Raw genomic sequence first — 23,435 nt, 5'->3', positions numbered from 1 at the left:
ACTTTTTAATTCAAAAGCCCCTGGAAGTGGTGGTGGTGGTGGGCTATGATGTGCCTCCCCTTCCTGGGTCATTGTTCAGAGAAAAAGATGGCTGCCATCTTTCCCCCTCCACCTGGTACAATGCACCTGTAAGACTACTCCCTGGTGCTGAAAACCAGCAGAGATGTTGATAAGAGCTTTCATTCATCAGATTATAGCCTCAATAGAGAAATACTGGTCTGTTTGTTGCTAATCTGGAATGCCTGTATGAATCCGATATACATAACCTCTACATTCTGTTGTCCAACAGGAACAGCAGTCACAGGTAGCTCACAAATTATTTTAATTTTAGCCAAATCCAAGTATTTCAACAACCACTCAGAGACTCCCTCCCTTGTTTATTTTTCAGCACAGCAAATTATGTCTTCCCCTGGCGTGCACTTCACCAATCCATGTCCTTTCCCAGCTGCTTGAAAAGTTTCACATGTTGGTTGTGACAGCAATTATACTTTCAGAGGGAAGACTTGGAGTTGTACTTGCTCTCCCTGTTCTCCATCATTTTCTTACAAAAAACTTGCCTGGTGCACCATAGATGGATATAAATATTTAAGAGAGGCAGATTGCACATATGGGAAGAATTTGTAGGGTGTTTTTATTTTTTTTAAAAAGCAGATTTTGGCAGCAGCACTTTTCCAACATAACAGAGGGCGCCAGCCAGCCGAAGTTAAGAACTTTAAAGGCCCATGGATTTCAACAGAAATGGTGAATAAGGCGTGGTACTACTTTCCAACTTCCAACCTCCTTAGTCTCAGCGTTGCATTTATAGAACTCAGGGAGGAGAATGGGAACAAAACTAAATTACTCTGCTGTGCCTGTCACCGACTGGCTGCACCTGTTGGGCTCCCTGTCTGCAGCCCTACCATTCCCAACATGCACCTGCCACCACTGCTGTTAATCTTCTTAGCAAAAGCCAGGGATCTTCCCAAGGATACAATGGTTTTTCCACATCCATGCCTGTTCTGGAATGACGCCCAAACATTTGATACTCTTAATGTTGGAAGGTCAGGAGTTATGATAATGGTGTAGTGGTTAGCATGCCGGATTAGGATCTGGGAGACCAGGGTTTAAATCTCCACACAGCCATGAAACCTACTGGGTGTCCTCAGGACCAAGTACCCTCTCTCTCAGCCCATTCTACATAAAAGGGTTGTGGTGAAGATAAAATGGAAAGTGGGAGAATCACATATGCCACTTTGAACTCCTTGGTGGAAAGGTATGGTATAAATGTATTAATTAATTAGAAATGAGCTGAAACTACCCATTTTCCAGGATACAAGAGGCTCCCAACAGCAGAAAGTCACCTTCTACAAGGGTGATGAAAATGGACATGAAGAGGTGCATCACTAGCACACCTGTTTTAATCCTGCCTGAATGGGGCTCTTGTGGCATCATTTTTTTGCTGCAGGATTCCTGGTAGGGTAGGATAATTAACCCAGGAAGAAGAAAGGAGAAGCAGCTCGGGCCCCTGGAGACCCAATGCCTCAACATCTGGCCCCCAGGTCTCTCCCCTAAGCCACCCCCCTCCAGGCACCAGATTTTTTTTAAAAAAAGTTGAATAATAAAGCTTTAATAAATACCAGGCCTGTGACGAGGGCTCAGTTGATTGCTGCTTGTGTGCCCTCGGGTGCCCGGTTTTGCCAATCGCTCTTCCTACCAGGGCTTGCAAAACCTGCCTGTTTTGGGTCTGGCCTGATTCCGCCGGGGGGGGGGGCCGGGGAAATGGGGGCGGCTCCGTGACCATTTGGCTGAAGCAGCGACGGTGGAGGGGGGCGGGGGGTCTCGTAGAATGAAGAAAGGCGGAGGAGCCGCCTGCAGGGGGCGCTGCTTTTCTGTCCTCGGCGCGCCTGCGAAGGAGGAGGGACCTGGCTGCGCGCCCGGGTCAGAGGGAGAGAAGGAGGGAGGGGAGAGGTAACGGGAACAGAGAGAGAGAGAAGCAGCCTGCCGAGCTGGTGCCCCTGAAAACAACAGCGGAGCCCACCATCTGCAGCAGCAGCAGCAGCAGCAGCAGCAGCAGCAGCAGCAGCAGCTCCTCCGCCTCCTCCTGCGCCGAGAAAATAGGCCACATCCTTGCCGCCCGCATAAAGCAGCAGCGATGGGAGTGGAAGGCTGCACCAAGTGCATCAAATACCTCCTCTTCGTCTTCAATTTCGTCTTCTGGGTGAGTCGCTTCTGCCACCTTCGTCTCGGCGGTGGCGAGGGCTGAGCCGGGCGCTTGTGTGTTGCTTACCTCTCTTTCCGTGGCGCCGGCGCCGCCGCCTCCCTCCCGATTCCCACCAAAAACAAGCGAGCTTCCTCGCCATGGAGCCCGTGCGGATCTTCTTTTCCTCCTCGCGCGCTCTAGGCGAGGAGGGAAGGAGCAGCGCTTCCCACCTGACTGCGTCGGGGTCCCCCCCCTCCTCCGTGAGGCTGGGACCGAGGGGATGTAAACAGCCACGATGTTTGGGCTTGGGGAGGAGGAGGCGGCGGCGGCTCTCCTTTGGGCAAAAGCAAATCAAAGCGTCAAATAATATAGAATGTATTTGAGGGAGAGAAATCGCGCGCCGGAACCGCGTTAAAGCATCTAGGCTTCCCCTTTAGAAGCAATTCTGGTGGGGTGGAAAGAGGGGCTGGGGGTCTCGGGCACCTCTTGGGCAGAGCCTCCATTCCCCCCCCCAAAAAAAACGGCCGAATATACAGATACCAAACCTTGCCAGGGTTTTGACTTGGTGTGCGGTTTTGTAACCGCTGCTTTCATTTCTTCTAAAGTTCTGTTGATCAATCAACTTTAAAGTTAGGGGGGGAGGGCGGGCTGAGGGAAGGAAGAGAGAGGGTGCATGCAAATTTCACCCTAGCAAATGTTTCTGGGCAATGGGGGAGCGTTAGTTTCCTGTCTGGTAAACAGCTTTGAGAAACAACTACAACAACTTGCATCCTGTGTGATTTTGGGGGAGGGGGGGGCTATAAAGTTTTGGGTTGTTTTTTTGTTCCCCAAAACGGCTTTCAAAACCCCCACTAATCTTATATTTGATTTGTCTCATGGACATAACGGATTCTGACGGTGATGCTTCTCAACTTGAGGCAGTTTTTTTAAAAAGGGGGCCGGGGTGGGGGGAAGTGTCATGGGTGTGGGAGAAGGCACTAAAAATATTTGTGTGAAATAAGGATGTTTTAAAATGGATGACTTGCAGTGCCTTTCGGACTGCCTCTCATGATCTCATCTTTCCTTCTTGGCTGCAGAATTTTGCACCGACCACACCCCAAATCTCAGAAGAATTTAGGCTTCTCTTGGGTTCCTCTGGCTTTGAGCTAAGAAGGGTTTCAAATCTGCTTATACCATGTTTGATAGACGTTGGAAGTTGAGTTGTACAAATCTGAAGGTTGCTGTTTACTTTACAAAAAGAAAAGTATTAACCCTGAAGGAAAAGGATATCCTTGGGGACAGGGTTGCTAATTTGGGGACTCCTAACATCTCCCAACGTTTTTTGTCAGTCAGTGGGAGCCACTAATGGAGTTTATTCCAGGCATGCATATGAAACATATTTTTGGTTGAACTCTTGTATGGCAGATATCCCCACCATCATAGTTGCCAGCATCAATGTGATTAAAGAGCCCAAGGACCCACACATTTTAAAGATTAGTTTTCTATAGGGAAAGTATTAGCTTGGAGAAGCATTGCTAAACCTAACTGTCATCCCCCCTACACTTTAATGCCCTGTAGCATTGCTGCTGTGCACCACTGCTCACAGCCCAACCATCAAACCGCCAGGTTAACTTCAGCCACCTTTTGGATGATGTCATTGAATTAATCGAATGATAACAGCCTTGAATTGTAGTTGAGCAAACAGGCTCATATCTCTTGTGTCTGCTGTGTGCTCATATAAGGACACTGTGCTTGCCCTCTTTTTTAATGGAGAGGCTGGGAAGTACAGAACGAAATGGTCTCCCTGTTGTTTACGCAGGTTTTTAAGGTATAACCCTATGCCCTGTTACCCAAGAGGAAGAAACACTGAACTTAATGGGACTGTCTTCCGAGTAAACCTGCGTAGAATTCTGCTGTTGGCATGCATTTTGTATGGAGGCTCTGTCATTCCCAGTGATTTTCTGGGTCATTTTGTCCTGCAGCTCTTATAGACTTAGAGATTAATTATTAAGCAACCCCTTTGTGCTCTTCATGCAAGAATTACCATTATTTCCCAAATGTGCTAAATCTGTGGCCACTGCTTTCCACTGGACTGTGAAGAGAAAAAGGAGTTGGGGAGAGGGAAGAGGAGTCTGGCTAGATCACAGGCTGCCCTGGTCTGAGGCTCATAGTAATTCTGGCTCTACAGGTAGCTGCCCTGGGGCTGCATCACTTAAGCAGAAGACTTGAAACCTCATTGAGAAGAAATCTGTATCTATATCTATCATATATGTGTTCTGCAGGCCAACATCACTGCCTTCTTTCCCAGCTACTTATACTGTAGACGGATTAGTTAACTCTCTTGGCACACAATGAGAGATTTGTCTAAGAATCTATTGTTAGTGATTTGTTGGTGATGTATAACTGTGGTGTACTTCATTTTCCAGTAGTGGATTTATTAGGATTTGCAAATGTTTTGATTGCATTGCTTGCCTTTAAACCTGTTACTCTGAGCTGAGCCCTTGCACTTTGAATCCTCCTTCTAGAAATACATTGAAGTTTAATAATATATGTTATCTTATGATTCCAAACATTTTTGAGAATGCTTTTTATAGCATAGCTGCACATAGCACTATTTAATATCTGTCCATTTGACTGGAAAGAATTCAAAGAATGCTTTTCTTTTTCTTTGCTCAGAGAATTAATTTGGGATGCTTCCTTTACCTATCTGGCTAAGAACAGCTCTTTCCTGCAAGATGCTTCCCTGTCACCGTATATAATTCCTACTGACCACCTCTGAAAAATAGAATGTACAAACTTGTTCCTAAATTGATATATTTTGCTGTGGTGAGCTTTTTGGTTAGTTTATTTTTAAAAATAGTGGTTAAAATGATAAAAAAATAAGTTTACATAAAAACACAACATAATTCATTGCAACCACGATTTCAGAAATTGCAGTGAGAGTGTACACAGGGGACAGTAGGCCCTGCATCTGAAGATGGACACAGAAGGACAAGTTGGCCAGCTTCCTTTTGTGAACCTCCCTTAGCTACCCTTATGGAATTCCGCTCAGTTTTGTTATGACTAGGGAAAGCTCATTGTGACAAGGTTTTCAGAGCTCATCCTCCTGACTGTGAGAACATGAGCAGAACTCAGGGGAGTGAATTAAAATAATAGTCTGCACCTGCATCCAAAGCATGATATGTGCTATAAATTCAGACCATTCCATTGGCAGTAACCCTCCCATGGGAATGAGGAAACATAGCATCTCTGTGTTGTGTGGTCGTCCCCCCCCCCCAACTTACTCCTTATCTTGAGGGCCTTTTCTTACCTTTTGTCTTAAACTTCCTGTTGTTGTAGCCTGACATTGCGCTAAGAATGCAGAGCTCTATGGAAGTGTTGAAATTTTGCAGAAAGGATATATGATAAGAGCTATTGGGCACCCCATCTGTTCATGCCAGTCTTTTGTCATGTCAAAAACAGTGTTCAAAACTCCCATTATTCTAGGCGCATTTTGCGCAAGCAGTTTCTGATCTCTGGGTGCAGTATTGCACCTAAAATTTCAGATTAAAACTGCAGAGTGGAAGGAAAGGAGGACCTTTTTCTGCCTCCTCAAGACTGGAGCTACTCTCTGAAGACTGAATAAGATACCCCCCCTTAAGAATCTTAGGGGGGGTGGGCAGGGGAAGGACTAGGCCTCATTTTCAGCTTTGTATTCCTGTTATTTAAAAAGTGTGCCTAGGCATTCTGTTGTGCCCATAACCTAGGTTTAAGGTGTCATTTAGCTCCTAGCTTTCATATCTCAGTTTCTAACACTGGTCAAAAATACTCAATAAGGGTTGTGGCTTTTTCTCTGACCACTTGGTTCCATCCACCACTGCTTGGCACATCTTCTCTTAAGCAATTGCTCAAGAGAAAAGCCTTCTGTCATAAAGGGAGTGTGGTCATTGGTGGTGGAGGCCTTTTTCTGTTCTCTCAACTTCTCTAAGCCCACATCTAGACCACCTTAGGAGCATACAAAGGCTTTGTCATTAAAGCATATTCATAATTTGTCTTGCAGCTGGATTAGGAACAGTGCCCATTTAAAAGCTTTGTTTTCAGGTGAGACAAAAAACTTTAGTGTAGGGTCTGCAATGACTGTTTGACATGCATGATGAGCACGCATGTGTGGATCAGACTCAACATGCTATGACTTACTAGCTATGAGAATGTAAGAGGCTACACAGAGTTTGTTCATGAAGAAGATTGGTTCTGTTAAGTCATTGCCATCTTCTTCCTTTACTTCTTGGATCTAGCTGGAAAAATAAATGCTAAACTATGACTTCTTACAAAGTAACAGAAGTAGGGATTGATCCCCCCCCTTTGTATCAAAACAAATGTGATGTTTTAAAAAGTAACCTTTGGGAATAGTGATCACAATGCTTATTCTTGTTGTTTCAGTCCCAGGTAATATCTTATGGGAAAATAAAGTAACCTGGGCAAATGATAGCCCTATTGACTTCCAGGTGTTTATGGTTCTTAATTTAAGCGATTGCCACACCACAGAGTAGTTCTTTGTGATATAGAGCAGAGATGGGGAAACCAGTGACCTTCCAGATGTTATTGGAGACTCATTGTCCCCAGTCGGTGTGGCCAATGGTCAAGGATTATATGGGAGTTGTACTTGAACAACATCTGGAGCGCCACTGATTCCCCACCCTGATCATTGAAATGATTGAATTAAAGCATAGCATTCATGGAGGTGGCTGGAATGTAAAAAATACATTCTAGCAATGTACATAGGCTGAAGAATCATGTAGAGCATCTTCTCCTGGTCTGTACAGACTATAGGTGGGAGCCAGGGTAACTCATGTCATATGTTTCGCCAAGAGGATGGCAGAGCAGAATGGCTGTACATGGAAAAGAAGTGAGTAAGAGAGAAAGCTGATTTCCCGTTACTCATAGAATTTTCATGGGTTGTACAAACATGGAACAAGTATAATGTGATCCTGTATGAGAATGGGGAAAATCGTAAGACAGACACAATTACAGTAAGTGTTAGGAGATAAATGCAGTATGAAAAAGCTGTACAAGAGCAAAAAGCCTGCATTAGGCCTTGTATTCAGTTTGTTTCAGGTTGTCCTATAACTGACTTTACATATAGCCTGGTTAGCACGACTTGTCGTCACTTCCATAATTGCTCTCATGCCAGTTGGGGTGTATATAGAGGTTTCTACCCACAGGATTCCTCAGATAATGGCTTGTAGTATATCAATCCATGATACTCGGTCACTTGGGAGCTGTGTGGCTTGTGTGGTATATTAAATGTCCACTAGAAGAATGATTTTAGCCGAATCCTTTGCCCAGACCAGCATGGTTCCTCCTACCAGTGTGGGCATGAGGGTTTGGTGGGTTTGTGGGCTGATAGGATTATTTTGTAGGCTAATAGATTTTGTACAATTGTTTTTGTTTTGTTTTGTTGCAAGGCTGATCTAAGCAGTGTTGCAAAATGTTTTATTGTCCTAGAAAACGAACCATTTGAAGAGTCAACCTTACTCAAAAGTGGTACCCCCCCCAAGTTTGATACAAAAGCCTGTGGGAGCCAGAAAGATTCCCAAGACTAACACCAGACTAACACTTGTTAGTATGCAAGGTTCCTCTCCCCCTGCCTTCTGTAGCTCCCCACACTCATTTGCTTATCTGAGGTCTGGCATTGTTGGCAGCAACAAGTGTGAAGGAGAACAAAAACTTGTGCAGCTCTTTACAACACTGCTGGCATGTCAAAGAGAAACTTGTTTGGAGGTTTTAGAAAAAGAAAAAGAAGTCCTTTAAGCTTTCAGCTATATTCATTGACAAGAGACACACACACAAAACCTGCTGGCTTCTTTGGTTTTACTTCTCAGATTTGGCTCCAGTGTAACTAAGTTAACAGCCTCCTTTCCTCCTTGTGCATTTTAGAATATAACAGTGCTTGTAAACTGGAAAAGCTTGTTCTCTCCATTTAGTGGAATTTCCCTGGGCAGTATCCAATGAAACAAGTTCCCCTAGCACGAGTACTTTGGGCAGTGCAATGTACTTCCCCTCCCTCTCCTCAACCCCCCCCCCGAAATCTGAACCACAAAGTTGGGAGGGAAACCCATAACCATTTAAGAGGGTATGGGGAAGGTGGGGAAGTTCCATTGTACTGTCAAACGTGCTTGTTCTAGCACAGGCATCCCCAAACTGCGGCCCTCCAGATGTTTTGGCCTACAACTCCCATGATCCCTAGCTAACAGGACCAGGGGTCAGGGATGATGGGAATTGTAGTCCAAAACATCTGCAGGGCCGAAGTTTGGGGATGCCTGTTCTAGCATAACTGTTCAGTTGGATACTGCCCCCTGTGCCCTTACAGCAGATTTTGCTCCTTTAAACTTGACCACATGGATGAGGGATTATTATCAGTGTTTGTGACCACAGCATATACTCGAAGGGGGGGAATGGGTGGTGCAAGCTAATGGCCCTGGAGATGGAAGTTTGTGTATTATTGTACAACCAAGAGTTAAAACCATGCTACCAAAAGAACGGACACGGGTGGCGCTGTGGTCTAAACCACTGAGCCTAGGGCTTGCCGATCGGAAGGTGGGCGGTTCGAATCCCTATGACGGGGTGAGCTCCCATTGCTCTGTCCGAGCTCCTGCCAACCTAGCAGTTCGAAAGCATGAAGTGCAAGTCGATAAATAGGTACCGCTACGGAGGGAAGGTAAACGGCGTTTCCGTGCACTGCTCTGGTTCGCCAGAAGCGGCTTAGTCATGCTGGCCACATGACTCGGAAGCTGTCTGTGGACAAACACCGGCTCCCTCGGCCTATAGATGATCCCACCCCCGGACCTTAGTTTGCCTACCCATGGACTTGAGCCTCAGTCTTTTAGTGCCTGTAGATTTCTTCATTTTTTGGATTTGAAGAATCACTACATTTGCAGCATTGTTGTGAGAGAAAAAACTGCCTCTTAACTTTCATGAACACTTGGGGAGGGAAGCTTTAGCGCAGGCATCCCCAAACTTTGGCCCTCCAGATGTTTTGGACTACAATTCCCATCATCCCTGACCACTGTTCCTGTTAGCTAGGGATCATGGGAGTTGTAGGCCAAAACATCTGGAGGGCCGCAGTTTGGGGGTGTCTGCTTTAGCGGTTTCTCTTTAAACATAATCTATTTCCTTTTCAAAGCAAAGAGTTTAGGGGAGCCTTGTAATCAAAGTACATTCTTTATAGCCCTCCTGAAATTGTCCACCGCTACCTAAGAGAAGGAAGAAGTGAGGCAATTTTCACAAGCTTCTCTCAACAGTCTCCTGCACCACTTCCTATGCTATTCCATAGGGTCTTCCAACCTTCCACAGCAGATTTTTGAGGAACACGGAGTGTGCGTGAGTTCTGGAACCAACCGTAGTTTGTAAACTTGAGAGTCTAGCATTTCCCCATCACTTTCCTTAGCACAAAAAAGTGTGATCTTATGGGGAAGTGAGTTCTGCTGTTCAAGACCTACAAATGAACTTTGATAGCACAACCTGAATTTTCCAGGATGTGCAGCAGAAAATAGCAACAGTCTCAATGGTCTAATTCTTAATACTTTGACATACGAGTGCCAAGTCACTCCATTGAAAAGCACAGCAATTAGATTACTTTAGCTTAAATACTCAGAACTGTTGGAATGAAATACTGAAATGGCATTTAGGCATAAAATCACTTTTTGCCATTCCATCAACGGAACAGAATGTTTTAGTAGCTGTAAGGGTGTGGGTTTCCACTAAGACTGATTTTTGCCGAGAATCAATATGGCTAAGTACAGTCAGTTTAATCAGGATTCTTATAACTCATATATTTTCTGAGCATGCTTCATACTGCCTCTTTTGTAAAGACTGCCATTCACCTTCCCTTCCAGGTTCTGCATGTTTCAATACAGTAAAGAAGGGATGGGGGACCCGTGACCCTTTTATGTAAAAACAATAAAATTAATCTCCTTCAGTTAGGGAGAAACCTTTGAGAAATTGCATAAATTAAACAAGAGGGAAATGTTTCAAGTGTTGGACAAACCATGAGGCAAATGCTGCAAAATAATTTAAGACTATGGGGAACTGGGCAGTACCTGAGCAGGCCGAAGGGTTAAACGGAAGTGGTTTCTTTCTATTTCATTACATAGGAACCTGCCTTGTACTGAGTCACATCAATTGTTCCCTATAGGTCAGTATTGCCTACAGTGATTGGCAGTGGCTGTCCAGGGTTTCAGGTAGGAATCTTTCCCAGCCCTACCTGGAGATGCCATGAATTGAATCTGCGACCTTCTGCTGTCGCTGAACTACAGTGTCCTCTGCTGCCGCTGAACTACAGCCTGTTGCAGGGGTTCATTTGGGCAAACTTCAAAACTAAATGGCTGGGGAATAAAGGAACGGTGAGAAATAATTTGCAGGAATGGAAAGAAGACTTGCCAAGGGGGTATCTTACTAGTGAATCTCTTGGCCAAAACTCTTCCATTTGAAATACTCTCTAGTAGCATAAAAATATGGGTGACCTTAAAAATCATTTTATTGCTTGCCCTAAGTTCTCGGGTTCTGGCATCTCCAGCTCAAAAGAATCAAGTAGCAGGTGATGGGAAAGATGCTTGTCTGAGACCCTATAGACCCAATGCCTGTCATATTAGGCAATGCTAGGCTAGATGGACACAAAGGCTAAGCGTAAGGTAGCTTCCTAAAATTGACAAGCTGCCAATTTCAAAAATCAAGGTCATGCAATTCCGCTCATTGTGGCCAGCACAGTAATTAACCAAATCTTTGTTTTTGGAAGAATAAAAACTCATTTCCCCCTCCCCATATGCAAATATGCCAATGTTTAATAATTGAAATATTGTTTCCTGATAAACAGTATGTACTGTTGAGTCTCTGGTGTATAGATTGCTTCCCTCATGGATAAGGGGGTGGGGGAAACTTGCCCCAGTGTCTATCTGTTATTTCCGCTATTAGTTATAAATCTGTCACAGATATCCCAGGAAAGTGTTGAAGACTGCCAGTGCAGTAGTAACTTTGGCTATGATCCCAACCATTCTGATGTGGAAGGTCAAATTATTGGACTGGAATTATTTCCATGTAGTGTGTGTTAAGTAGGAATCGGTTTGAACTGCTTCTTTTTGTATTCATGTTACTGCTTTATGATGATTTCTTCTTAGTTTACATTTATGGGATACATTATGGGATTTTCTTTTCTTTTCGTTTACATTGAGTAGTTGGTGATCTAGACCTATAAAGTAATAGAATTGTAGAGTGGGAGGAGACTCCGAGGGTCATCTAGTCCAGCCCCTGCAATGCAGGAATCCCAACTAATGCATCCATGACAGATGGCCATCCAACTACTGCTTAAAAACCTCCATGGAAGCAGAGTCCACCACCTTCCAAGGGAGCACTAAAAAGGCTTCTCAAAGCCAGTAATCATTTCAAGAAGACTAGAATTTAATCCTAAATATCCCCAAATACCATAACCAGAAGATCCAAATTCAAGATATGTGAGACAAATGTTAGGCCTGCCATATGTCAGGAAAATTCCTGACATGTCCCGGTTTTCGTGTGTAAAAATGGCGTCGGGGTGGGGTGGATTTTGCCGAATTGGCAAAATGTCAGGGAAAACCTGAATGTATGGCAACATGATAGAAAAAGCAGCGAAAACAATTTTGGGGTCTTGCTAAAAATATGAAATATGACAACCAAATTTGGAATGTTTGGCTATTGTTAAGAGTATTTTTATTTTTGTGGATAGGGAGAGGATTCCTAAAAGACTTACCCACATCCAGTTGTTCAAACCATAATTAGGTATGTTCTTTGTGGCCAGGTGAAGTCTATTTGTAGATAATAGGCAGCTCAAGGACTGCTTGTTTGGCTATCTAAGCTGTATCATGAATTGCCTTAGTCCCTTTAGCAATGTGAAGTACCGGTAAGTCTGTTGGATGATGAGAAGCATCATGGACATATTATCTTTGTTATTAATCAACTTCCATACATGTCTCAAGGTAATGTACAAAATACAATTAGAAACAACCCAATTTAAAAGAGCACAAAAAATAAAGGCAGATTAAAAAGAAAAAAATACAAAATAGGAGAGAGACCATTCCATCCAGCTGAGAAAGCTTGTTGAAACAAGCTTCTTCTGGAAGGTGCAGATAGTGGACCTTTGTTATATTCCACAGAACAGAGGCAGCCACACTAAAAGCCCTGCTCTGAGCTGCACACTTCTAGGATCAGCTAGTAGTTTCCTATTCTTATTCACTTGAAACTCACCTTAAATATTAATGTGGTTTATTTTCATACTGCTGCCATTTTCAGTAGAAGCGTTTCTATTTTGTCAGCTTGTAAAAATTAACATCCTAGTGATCCTTGGTCCATGCGGTTAATTGAAGGCCTCCAAGATATATTACTGAGATTAATAGCCAGCCTGTATTGAAGTGTACCTGTTCCCATCCTCAGTTTAATTACTGTTAAGTAGCAATTGGGTTGCACCACATTTTCCAGAAAAGTTAAACCAAAGATGGCACAAAGGTAGAATAACCATTTCAGTCTAAGGTGTATCAGTACTGTACACTAGCTTTCCAATGGTTTGGAGACTGCTTGCTCTCACTGTGAATAAAGGATCATGACTCAGCAGTTGTTGCAGTCCCAGTTAAAGTGTCCGATGCCTATCTGTATATGCAATTTTATTATGTAAACATAATTTTATTGGCATTTTTTGAGAAATGCTAATTTATGTAAATGGCATGTAGTAGTATAGAAACTTTGCTTTGAAAGAATGTGAACATTTCTCAGTATTGTAACTTTTGTATCATTTCTGGCAGATGAAATCAGACCTTGTTATTTGTGTCTTGAGTATGGAAAGGACGGCGTTCTTTCTGTGTTTAAGGGATCTTCCACTTACTCGTATTTCTGGAAACACAATGCTGTAACAGTGCTGTCACTGCTCTGTCCATTTGTGTAGCGTCACAAATACTTCAAATACAATCCAAATACTTCCTCGTGGGAAGACTCTTGTCCTTCTCATCCCAGTGTGAATTTGCCAAAACAACCTCTGTCTGCTAAGGACAACAGTGTCAGATTTCCTCCTTCAGATTTTAAAAGTCCTTGCTAATGTAGACAAAAAAAAACGTTAAGGTTGTTCATGAACTTGCACTTTCTCAGCCGAATAGGTGTCCCAACTTGCAGTTGTGAAGAACTCGTGAAACTATTCTATGCCCATGCATTTGGTGCCTGTTGATCACCTTCCTTTTTCAACAAGCCTTTTAAGCAGGATTTTCTGCCCCCGTCTGTATCTGTATCAGGCATGAAATTATTTATGTATACATTTATATTGTTGGTGCTTTTATTATTAATTGCTTTGGAATGTTTTATGAGCAGAGTTCATAAACAACAACAAAAACAAAAACAACCCAGATACAGTACATGAATAAAAGCTCCCGTGGGCCTGTTTGTTGCAACACCTAGGAAGGATTTTTGGGAGTGCTTTTTGAGTATCATGGGAGACCTGCACACTTTGTTTTTCTTTTCTTTGCTACCTTGGCATGGCTATGGCTCGGCTCTATAAGCCCCACCTATAATGCACTTCTTGTGTTTTGGTATACAATGTGCAAGACTTTTAACTGAATAATGTGGTGATTAGGAATGGGAGATATCTGGTTTTCACCATCACAATATATCACCAGTTAAACATTGTGATATTTTGATATATCACGATATCTGAAATAAGGCTGGAGCTATGTAGAGGTGGACATGGTAATGTCCTGGCAACTGCTACTACTTATGGGTCTAAGTCTAAAATAGATCATTTTTTACTTACCTTTAACATATTGTTACAACTGTTAATGTTATAGTACTGCTGTGCCAGTAATGTTTAGATTAGCACATTTTCTCTAAAGTTAAAGCTGTAGAAGTGATTAGTAGCATAGATATCAAATGTTACCTAAACATTTAATTACATTATTAAACAAGGGGGGGGGGAAGCAGATTTAATGTCACACTTTTAGATATTCAAATATTCAAAAGCAGAGCAGGGTGGGGGATTTCTTATACTCTGAAGCAACTTGAAAGCCACAATCACACAGGGAGGAGGAGGAGGAGGAGGAGGAGGAGGAGGAGGAGAAGAAGGAAGAAGAAGAAGAAGAAGAAGAAGAAGAAGAAGAAGAAGAAGAAGAAGAAGAAGAAGAAGAAGAAGAAGAAGAAGAAGAATCACAGAGCAAGGAAGGAAGCAACTCGGAAGGGCAAGAGTTAACAGAGAGTGCAAGCGAAATACAGCAGGGCAAACTGAGCTAAAGAAACATGGGGATAAAGAAAGGGAGCGAAAGAAGCCTCTCTGCACAGACGTTCCTTGCCATAGTGCCATGGCTCCAAATGAAACATCAGCTGGGCACACCAACAGAGGGGAGAGGGAGTCAGGGAGACAGTCACACCCACACCCACACAAGCAGTTCAGTTTTAACAAGGGGGTGGGCTGCCACTTACAGAAAGCAAAGTGTGAAGTGTGGGTTGGGTTAATAAAAAAACCCAGTGCTTTTTGCCGGCTGGTGGCTGTTGCTTTACAAAAACAAATGCACCCCACACCGCACCAGGGGGGGGGAGACACACATACACACTTGCACACCCACAAGCAGTACACACACACAGAATGACAGAAGAGGGTCAAATGCTAAATGAACATGTCTGGGTGTTGTTGTTTTTTAAATAACCCCCATTTATGTTTCTAGGGGAAAAGGGGCTCCAGAAGTCTGAACCTGCAGGCTTTCCCTAAGCCAACTACCAGCCTGGCACCTTGAAGCAAGAGACTTGAGGCTAGAAGTCCCTGCTTGCCGGCTGGATGGCTGGGGAGATTGAGAACTAACCATTCTTAAAGCTCTGCTTGGCGAGACATATCTGCTTGGCAATATTTGAGTTAGCTTGCTGTAGTAATATGTAGAGTTTTGCTGCTGCTACAGGAGACAGGGAAGGTTGAGACTCACAGTGACTGCTAACCGGTTCTCAAAGCTCTGTTTGGCGATATCTGCTGGGCGATTTTTGAGTCAGTCTGCTGTGGTGATTTGTAGCTCTTTCTTGATGCTGCAGGAGACAGGGAAGAGCTGACTGAGGTGGAGTTAGCAAGGGTTGCACACACAGGAAGAAGCATTGGCTTCCTGGTTTTTCCATTATTGTGAGTTTTGAATACCACACACACAATATGCAATAAATTGCAAAGTCATCTTTTTAAAAACGCTTATCACGATTTGATCTAAAACCTGATATTAGATGATATATCGATTTATAGCACAGCCCTAGTGGTGATAAGTTTCCTTAGAGAAACTGCAAAATGAAATCTCTGAGCCACTCAGCCCATCACAGGCAAGCATGAGTAAGGTTATTGCGCACATTTATCTCAACCCCCAGATCCCCAATTGAGTTGTGGGTCTCCTAAGATTAATGGCAAAAACAATGTTTTCTGTTGTACTCTTCTATTTTAACTCTGCCTTCTGTCTCTTATCTTTCTTGATGTTAATATTAGTGCAAAAAGGCAAAGAAACCAGGAGATTATCATAATATTTTGTACTTAACATTTTCCCACTTCACAGCTTCCTCTTCATTTCAGGCAATACCTTCTGTCTTGTCACTGCCTTGCTAGTTGTTCCCCAAATGTCCACACACACTACAACAGATGCGTGAACCATCTTAAAAAACTGCTGAAATTACATGGAGCATAGGAACAAAATACTAAGTTGCAGAAGCAGAAAAATGTTCTCTCTTGTGTGTGAAATAAAATGGCCAGGATGCCAAAAGCACTCAGATCTGGAAGTTGAGACCCAGTGCTGAATGTGGAGATCAGACAAAACTTTTAGGAATAATGGTAAAAACTCATTCAGAACAGTGGTTCAAAAAGTAAATATTGTCTGCTATGTGACCTCCAGTACATCAAGCCAAACTTTTGAAATTTCTTCATTCTAGGAAGGTTAAGAAAACTGGACTGATTGAAAGGGGTGGCAGCAGCTGTTTAATTAGAAAGACATGAATCTGCTTTCTACTAGCCTTTGGGGATGAAAACAATTGCCATTATTTGCACTAACCATATCATGTAAAAAATGCTCGAGTAAACTGGTTCTTTAAAGAGCTTCCCCCCAAAGCAACTTACTCTTTATTTACAAAGGAGCAAAGCATCTGGTGTTCAGAAAAGATTAGATTGTGTCTGCTAGATTAGTATTTCTAAATTGAAGCTAGATAAATCATTATGGTGTTTTTTTAGTAGCAGTAATTAGCTGCTAGGACAAACTACCATGTGATGTAGCAGTTATTATCTTTCACTTGTAGTCTTTAATCAAGGTACGTTTGGATTGAAGTAGAAGAAATTATCTTGGTTGTATAAACGAGAGAGACTAGTTTCTGAGAAATTGGGTGTGATGGAACTGAGAATGCTAAAACAGACTTCCTAAGGTTTAAATCTAGTTTGGGCCTGAGGTGAGAAGGGCAAGCATTTGAGGAAGTGCCGAGCATTGCTGCTCCCAAGCAGCTTCCTGAGTTGAGGTAACTTATGCGGACAGAGAAAGAAGAGAGGGTACAAGAGGTGGTCGAGGTAGGAATTCCTCCCTCCTTCTCTTCCCTGCCCCTCTGTGAGTTTTGAGGGAAGAATATGATTTAGAGAAGGATTCATAATTGATAATCTAGCAATGATGCAATAAGGAGAAGCTTCTATCACAGTGAGGAGTTCTGGTGTGCTGTTGGGCAGAGGCAGAAATGGAATGGATATTCACTGTTTTACACACTGGGAGATTGGTTCCCATGTTCTCATAACTGGTTTTCCAAGTGTCCTTTAGGCCAGTGTTTTCCAACCAGTGTGCCTCCAGATGTTTTGGGACTACAACTCCCATCATTCCTGACCACTGGTCTTGCTAGCTAGGGATGATGGGAGTTCTAGTCCCAAAACATCTGGAGGCACACTGGTTGGGAAACACTGCTTTAGGTAGACTGATGCAATCTCAACTGCCAGTCCTGGTCAAATTTTTGCCCACATGGATCCTAGCTGGACAATTTCATGTAGCATTATCCAGTTTAGTTTTCCTTCTCCCGCCTCTCCCCATCACTCCAAACACTCCAGAATTTGTTCCATATTTGTGTGTAAAAGGGAGGCAGAAGCAAGAGCTGTCACAGTTCTTTCCGGGAAGCAATAAATCTTTGGCTGGAGAAAAGGCAATAAAGAAGGCACACAAGAGATGACTTATATGATATTGCATGCACAGGAACTCACATGCAGTCATGGGTAGCTTTTAAACCCTTCCTTACACAGCCTGCGAAGCTGTGTCATCTGTGCACTGTAAACTGATTTCCTTCCAGGCAATTTCCTGTCTGCCAACACTGTGGCCTTTCTGTAGGATTTCTTTATAGAACCAGCCAGGACCTTACATCATTGTCCTTCTTCCCTGCCTTCACTTCCCTGTAGGTCAGTAATAAATATCTGACCAGGGCTACTTTAGTACACAATCTTATTTATTATTTTATTTTTACATTCCTATTAGTAGTAGTAGTATTTTATTTATGTATTTATACCCCACCTTTTCCCTTATGGGGAAACACCCAACAAACTATTCAACTAGGTAACAATCATATACCAAAAGACAGCTGAATAAAAAACAATCCAATAGCAGCAGAAAAAAATAGGATGGCGTTCAGCTAAGTTTTGCTCAAAGTAGTCTCACAGAAATTAATGAATATGCGTAAGGTCCATTAATTTCAATTGGTCTGCTCTATGAGTATAACTTAGTTGCCATAAGAATCCACTCATTTCCATGCCATCTTTCTCCTGCAGCATTGCAGATATGTTATCATCTAGGAGAATTATGTCCTTACTCAACAGCAGGCTCCCACCCTATGGTGTTAGGCACTAGTATTTCACCCCCTGGATTAGAATGAAATTCTTTCTGATAGACCTGTTAAAGAGCAGGTTCCCTCCCTCTTGAAGGATCTCTCTGTAGTGGAAGGAGCGAGATATGGTAGAAAGGGAAGCACATGTAAGCCTGAGGTCTGCTTTCTGATCTCACCTTGGGTACAATCTTTTAGAAAACACATTGTCTGAACAGGACACCGGTAACTTTTCTTTGAATACTTTACAACTTGTAACTTCCTTGTGGAATGTGTCTATCCAAAACCAAGCATAGTACTGTATGCGAACGGGATCCGTTCTGGAGCCCCGTTCGCAACCTGAGCAGTGCAATTCAGCGCTTCTGTGCATGCGTGTGACGTCATTTGGTGCTTCTGCGCATGTGTGAATCGTCAAACCTGGAAGTAACCTATTCCGGTACTTCCGGGTTTGGTGTGTTCGTATCCCGTGATGTACACAACCCACAGCAAACGTAACCAGAGGTATGACACTACTCAGACTGAAGTCCTAATGGTGCTGGAGAGAGTTGCACTGTTACTTCTCAAATTTTGGACATGATGTTATCTGTTGATATCCTATAAAATGGCATGAGTGAGTATAGTTCTTGGGTCGGGGTACTTCGCCTCAAATTTTGCTCAGTCACGGAGCTCCCTGGGTGGTCTTTGCAGATAGGGTGACATAAATCGCATGAAGGCTGTCCTAACCTCCTTGAAAGAACAAATGTGATGAGTAATTTTGCCTTTTAAAGGCAGGGGTGTCATGTGTTCAGTTCCTGTCAAAGAGCTTTGTGCCACAATCTTGCATGGTTTAACACCCAATTTTCTATTTTCTATCATGCCTTTCCATGAAGAAACTTTCACAGAGTGGCATACATTTTAAAGCAAAAACAGTAAAATGATGTTAAGAAATAGTAAACTCAAGTGGCAGTACTGGGGGGGGGAGATACAGTTCCATCATAGATTAAAAACCTCCTATAATATAATATAATTTGCCTGGTACCATAATGGCATAGATGAAAGCTGCATCTCCCCGAGGAGAGCACTCCATAAGTGGGCTACTTTCTGGCAAGTCACTCTTACTAGGAAGAAGCATTTAACTTTGTAGACTTGGGCAAAGCCGTCTGCCCACAAACATTCTCTTCTGCAGCTTTCTCCTGAGATACTGTGCATAATTACCCCAAGCCCTGGAGAATGAGCATGGCAGTCTGCCATAGTACCCACCGGAAAAGAGGAAAAGGGAAGTGGGGATGTATACCTGACCTGAAGTACCCAGAGAACAAGTCAGGAATGGAGAACTCTGCCTTTTGCCTCCCGTTCAGTATTCTGTGTCAGTGAGGCATCAGTATCTCTCGCCCATTCCTTGGTCCACAGAAGTGTGAAGCTGGTCCTTGAAAGTGTAGGGCAAAAAGAGGATCTTGTTGGAACTGTGAGCTGCGCAGCCATCGAAAATCTGGGGTTTAAGCATTCCTCTGGCCCAGTGTAACTCTATGGACAGGGGAGGGGTTTCCTGAATGTGTGAGTGTTCCAACCCCTCTATGTCTTTGTGCAATTGTTTTTTTCCTGCAAGTTCCTGTCTGTCACCACTCTGTTTACACCTATAAGGTTGAAGTGGAAAGGGCATGATTCTGGTTATCTGAATATTCTTTTAATCGTGAGTTTACCTTTGGAGTTACTAAAGAACTTACTGTCCATGTGGTGTGGGGGTGGGGGGTGGGAATCTTAGTGTGATTAGCGTGCCGATACTAATATTAAGTATTAGGAAATCAGAATACTTATGCATACTTTCCAACTCACATTTAAGATAAGGACTAGTACCGTGTTTCTCCAAAAATAAGACACCGTCTTATATTTATTTTTCCTAAAAAAACAACAACACACACTATGGCTTATTTTCAGGGGATGTCTTATTTTTTTTATTAAGTATGGTACAGTTTAACCTAAAATGCGTAAAAATCCTGCTATGGCTTATTTTATGGCTGCGTCTTATTTTTGGAGAAACAGGGTAGCAGGGTCTAGAGAGTTCATAATGGGGTCTCTTTTTATATCACGTTATGCCTATTGTCCTGATGCCATGATCTACAAGAACAAACCATAGAAAAAGTTCACATTGACATCTATCATTACAGCAGCTTCCTACCTAGTAGGACAAAATTTGGGGCTGCTGCCATGGCAGAGCCCCCACCCCCATAAATACTCCTCTCTGCTGGCAGATTTTGGCACAAAGGTACCAATCTAACCCCCTCCCCAAAGCCATCACAATCAGGAGAGGGGTTCAGATTGCAGCCTTAGCCCAGGAAAACTTATTTCACAATTACAGTAAATGTTAAGCCTTACAGGTATCAGAAGACCTGTTATTCTGTTACTATAAAAAACAACACACTCTGTTAAAGCTCTAGAAGTGATATGCATGGTTTCTTTGCCACAGTTTCCTCTCAGTCCTTTTCTGAGGTGTTGTGGCATAGCCAGCTTTTTCCTGTCTTACAGAATAATAATAATAATAATAATAATAATAATAATAATAATAATAATAATAATAATAATAATTTATTATTTATACCCCGCCCATCTGGCCGGGTTCCCCCAGCCACTCTGGGCGGCTTCCAAAAAAACAGAAATTCTAAAATACAGAAATCCATCAAACATTAAAAGCTTCCTTGAGATGCCTTCTAAAGGTCTGGTAAGGCATTTGATAAACCTTTTTGTGTACTTCTTCCATTTTTATTTTGATCCTTCTTGTGCAGCTTTTAGAATGTGGTTTCTAGAGTGTAGTCTGTGTTTGAGTGTACCCTGCACCTGCAGCAAAATGTGTCACAAATCCACCCTCTCCCCCCGGATTTTGAACGCCCTGTGTGACAAAACTTTGGAGCCCAGCCCCAGGGTGAGATAGCAGAGTTGAAACAAGAGTAGGCTTTACAGGGTCCTCTGTATTCTAATTTTTGAATTTATTTTGGGAGATATCACAGGGCATATGCAAAAATAGTCCAAAAGTTGTCTGACAAAGTTGGGATGCCAGCATTGTTTCAAGTATGGCAGTCACCATTCTACCTGTGCTTGGACAACTCCAGACAAACCACATACTTTACCCAGGGCAGAGAAATTGGTTAGTGGGGAGACAACTGGAATTAGGTAGGAAATATTGAACTTGCAGAGGGTCCTCTGTAAATAGAAAATGGTCAGTACAGTACTAGCAAAGTCCCCATTTCCTTGCTGACATGGACCACTGAATAGCTGGCAAGCCCTCAGAGAGGCTGAGTGTAAAAGAAGAGGTAATTGGGACAGGAGAACTTCAGTCCACCTGACAGCAAAGGTTTAGTAAGCAAAGGCAAGTTGAGGGGAGAGGCAAACTGAAATCACATTAACTGCCTCACAACAGAATTTTCCGTTTTGTAGCTCTCTTTAAGCTTCCACAAATGGAAGAAACTGAACATATTGGAGTAGTTGCATTGGCGACAAAGGCTTCTATGGAGTGTCAATCACTAATTTTAAGTACAATTTTGTTTTTTTTTACTTTGTTTGGGTTTTTTACTTTTGATCATAGGCCTTAGAAACACAAAGAACAGTCTCTCTATATAAAGAAGGGTTGCGGATAATTCTGGGCGTAGGACAATCATTTGCTTCTCTCTCAGGCCCTGAGGGTGGCGCTGTGGTTTAAACCACTGAGCCTAGGGTTTGCCGATCGGAAGGTCGGCGGTTCGAATCCCCGCAACGGGGTGAGCTCCCGTTGCTCTGGCCCAGCTCCTGCCACCTAGCAGTTCGAAAGCACATCAAAGTGCAAGTAGATAAATAGGGACCGCTACAGCAGGAAAGTAAACGGCGTCTCCCTGTGCTGTTCTAGTTCGCCAGAAGCGGCTTTGTCATGCTGGCCACATGACCCGGAAGCTGTACGCCAGCTCCCTTGGCCAGTAACGCGAGATGAGTGCCGCAACCCCAGAGTTGATCACGACTGGACCTAATGGCCAGGGGTCCCTTTACCTTTACCAGGCCCTCCCTTTGTCCAAAGCTGCTTTCCCCACAGAACTGCAAATTGCACACTGGGTATGAAATAATTTTTAGATGTGCTTAATGCTATACAGTGCTTGAGTGCTCTGAGAGGATATAAAGGGGTTTAAAATGCATGTTTTGTAAAAGGTTATCTCCTTGTTTATAACCTCACATTCTGATTTACTGGCGTTAATTAAAATCCCTGGTTTGGGATTGCCATCCCTCCCTAATGCCTCCCTAATAACCATGCTCGCATGCGTCACACAATGGACAGTTACCTCTTGCATGCATGCATATCTGCTACCATTTACCACAAGGCTCCTGTGAGCTTTCACAGTTTGGACCAAAACGTTGAGCTGTTCCTTCAGCACAAGTGAAATAAAGGCTGCACTTTGCTCTAAGTGAAGGAAGTTGCTAGGATATTTCATGGCACCTTTCCTATGTTCCGAAACCCTCATTAGTCTTAAAGAGCCAGATGCAGATATGAGTTTGGTATCCAGATTTTTCACTCCCCCTAGCAGCAACTTCTTTGAAGCTGACAGGAATGTATTGCATTCCCTGCTTGGTTGTCCGTTTTCTTCTTGTTGCAAGAGCCATAAGTGAGGGCGGTTTCAGTAGGTCCACTGAAACAAATGTCTTACTAAATGAGCGTACAAAATCTGGTTCTGATAGTCACCAAATAGAAGGTTGGATGTATAGGTGCTGCTGAATTAAATAACTTGGAATTTGATGAACTGGACTCTGGTGAATTTTCTCGGCGTAGACTTTAAGAGATCAGATGCAGGGTGGGGCAAACCCATCTGCACAGAAAACAATGAAATGTAGCAGGTTGTAGTGGTAATCACATTCTATTTCAGTGCTGCCTTTTTTGGTGCTAAAACATTGCAGTGTAAACAGGAAGGGTTTCTCTAAGACACAGTATATCTGGGGCCTGCAATCTTAACTTGTACTTACGTCCAAGTAAAACATGGTTAGGATCAAGTTTTTTGGTTGCCAGACATTTACCGGTACTTGAAGAGAACTTTCATTGCAATAAGTGGGACTTTGCAAATAGATATCTTTGGCATCTTTGACAGGAGATTTATCCTCTCAAATCCTTTTGAAATTTTGACAGAAGACTCTGCTTGAGAATAAAAGCAAACAGAAAGCAAGGACATATTTACAGGCTGTATCCACATTATGTTTATCTAGGAAGCTGGATTTAAAAGTATATAGTGTAACGGGCTTCTCCAGCTGCCTTTCTGTCGGTCTACATTTCCCCCCCACAACTGGTCCCATTTCCCCCCCACAACCTGCTGATATTTCCGCCCTCCTCTATCGCCTTTTCATCTAATTATGCGAAGTAACACTGTTATCTTCCTGATCCATTCTGTAATATGTATTCTAATTGTTTCTAGTGTTCTGCTGGCTTTAAAAGTAGTTGGAGCATGTTTCAGTAGATCGT

General features: G+C 43.0%; 1 protein-coding gene across 1 annotated transcript in view; it reads left to right on the top strand.

The window, feature by feature from the left end:
- Positions 1-1,927: 1,927 nt before the first annotated feature.
- Positions 1,928-23,435, top strand: part of CD81 (CD81 molecule) — a 58,721-nt gene continuing 37,213 nt past the window's right edge. Inside the window, exon 1 of the mRNA XM_035121009.2 lies at positions 1,928-2,197. Coding sequence (XP_034976900.1) covers positions 2,132-2,197 — 66 coding nt within the window. The 5' untranslated portion in view covers positions 1,928-2,131. The remainder of the gene's footprint in view (positions 2,198-23,435) is intronic.

This window comes from Zootoca vivipara, chromosome 1, assembly GCF_963506605.1.
Source record: "Zootoca vivipara chromosome 1, rZooViv1.1, whole genome shotgun sequence".
Classification (NCBI taxonomy): domain Eukaryota; kingdom Metazoa; phylum Chordata; class Lepidosauria; order Squamata; family Lacertidae; genus Zootoca; species Zootoca vivipara.
This window is presented reverse-complemented; position numbering and strand designations above follow the sequence as displayed.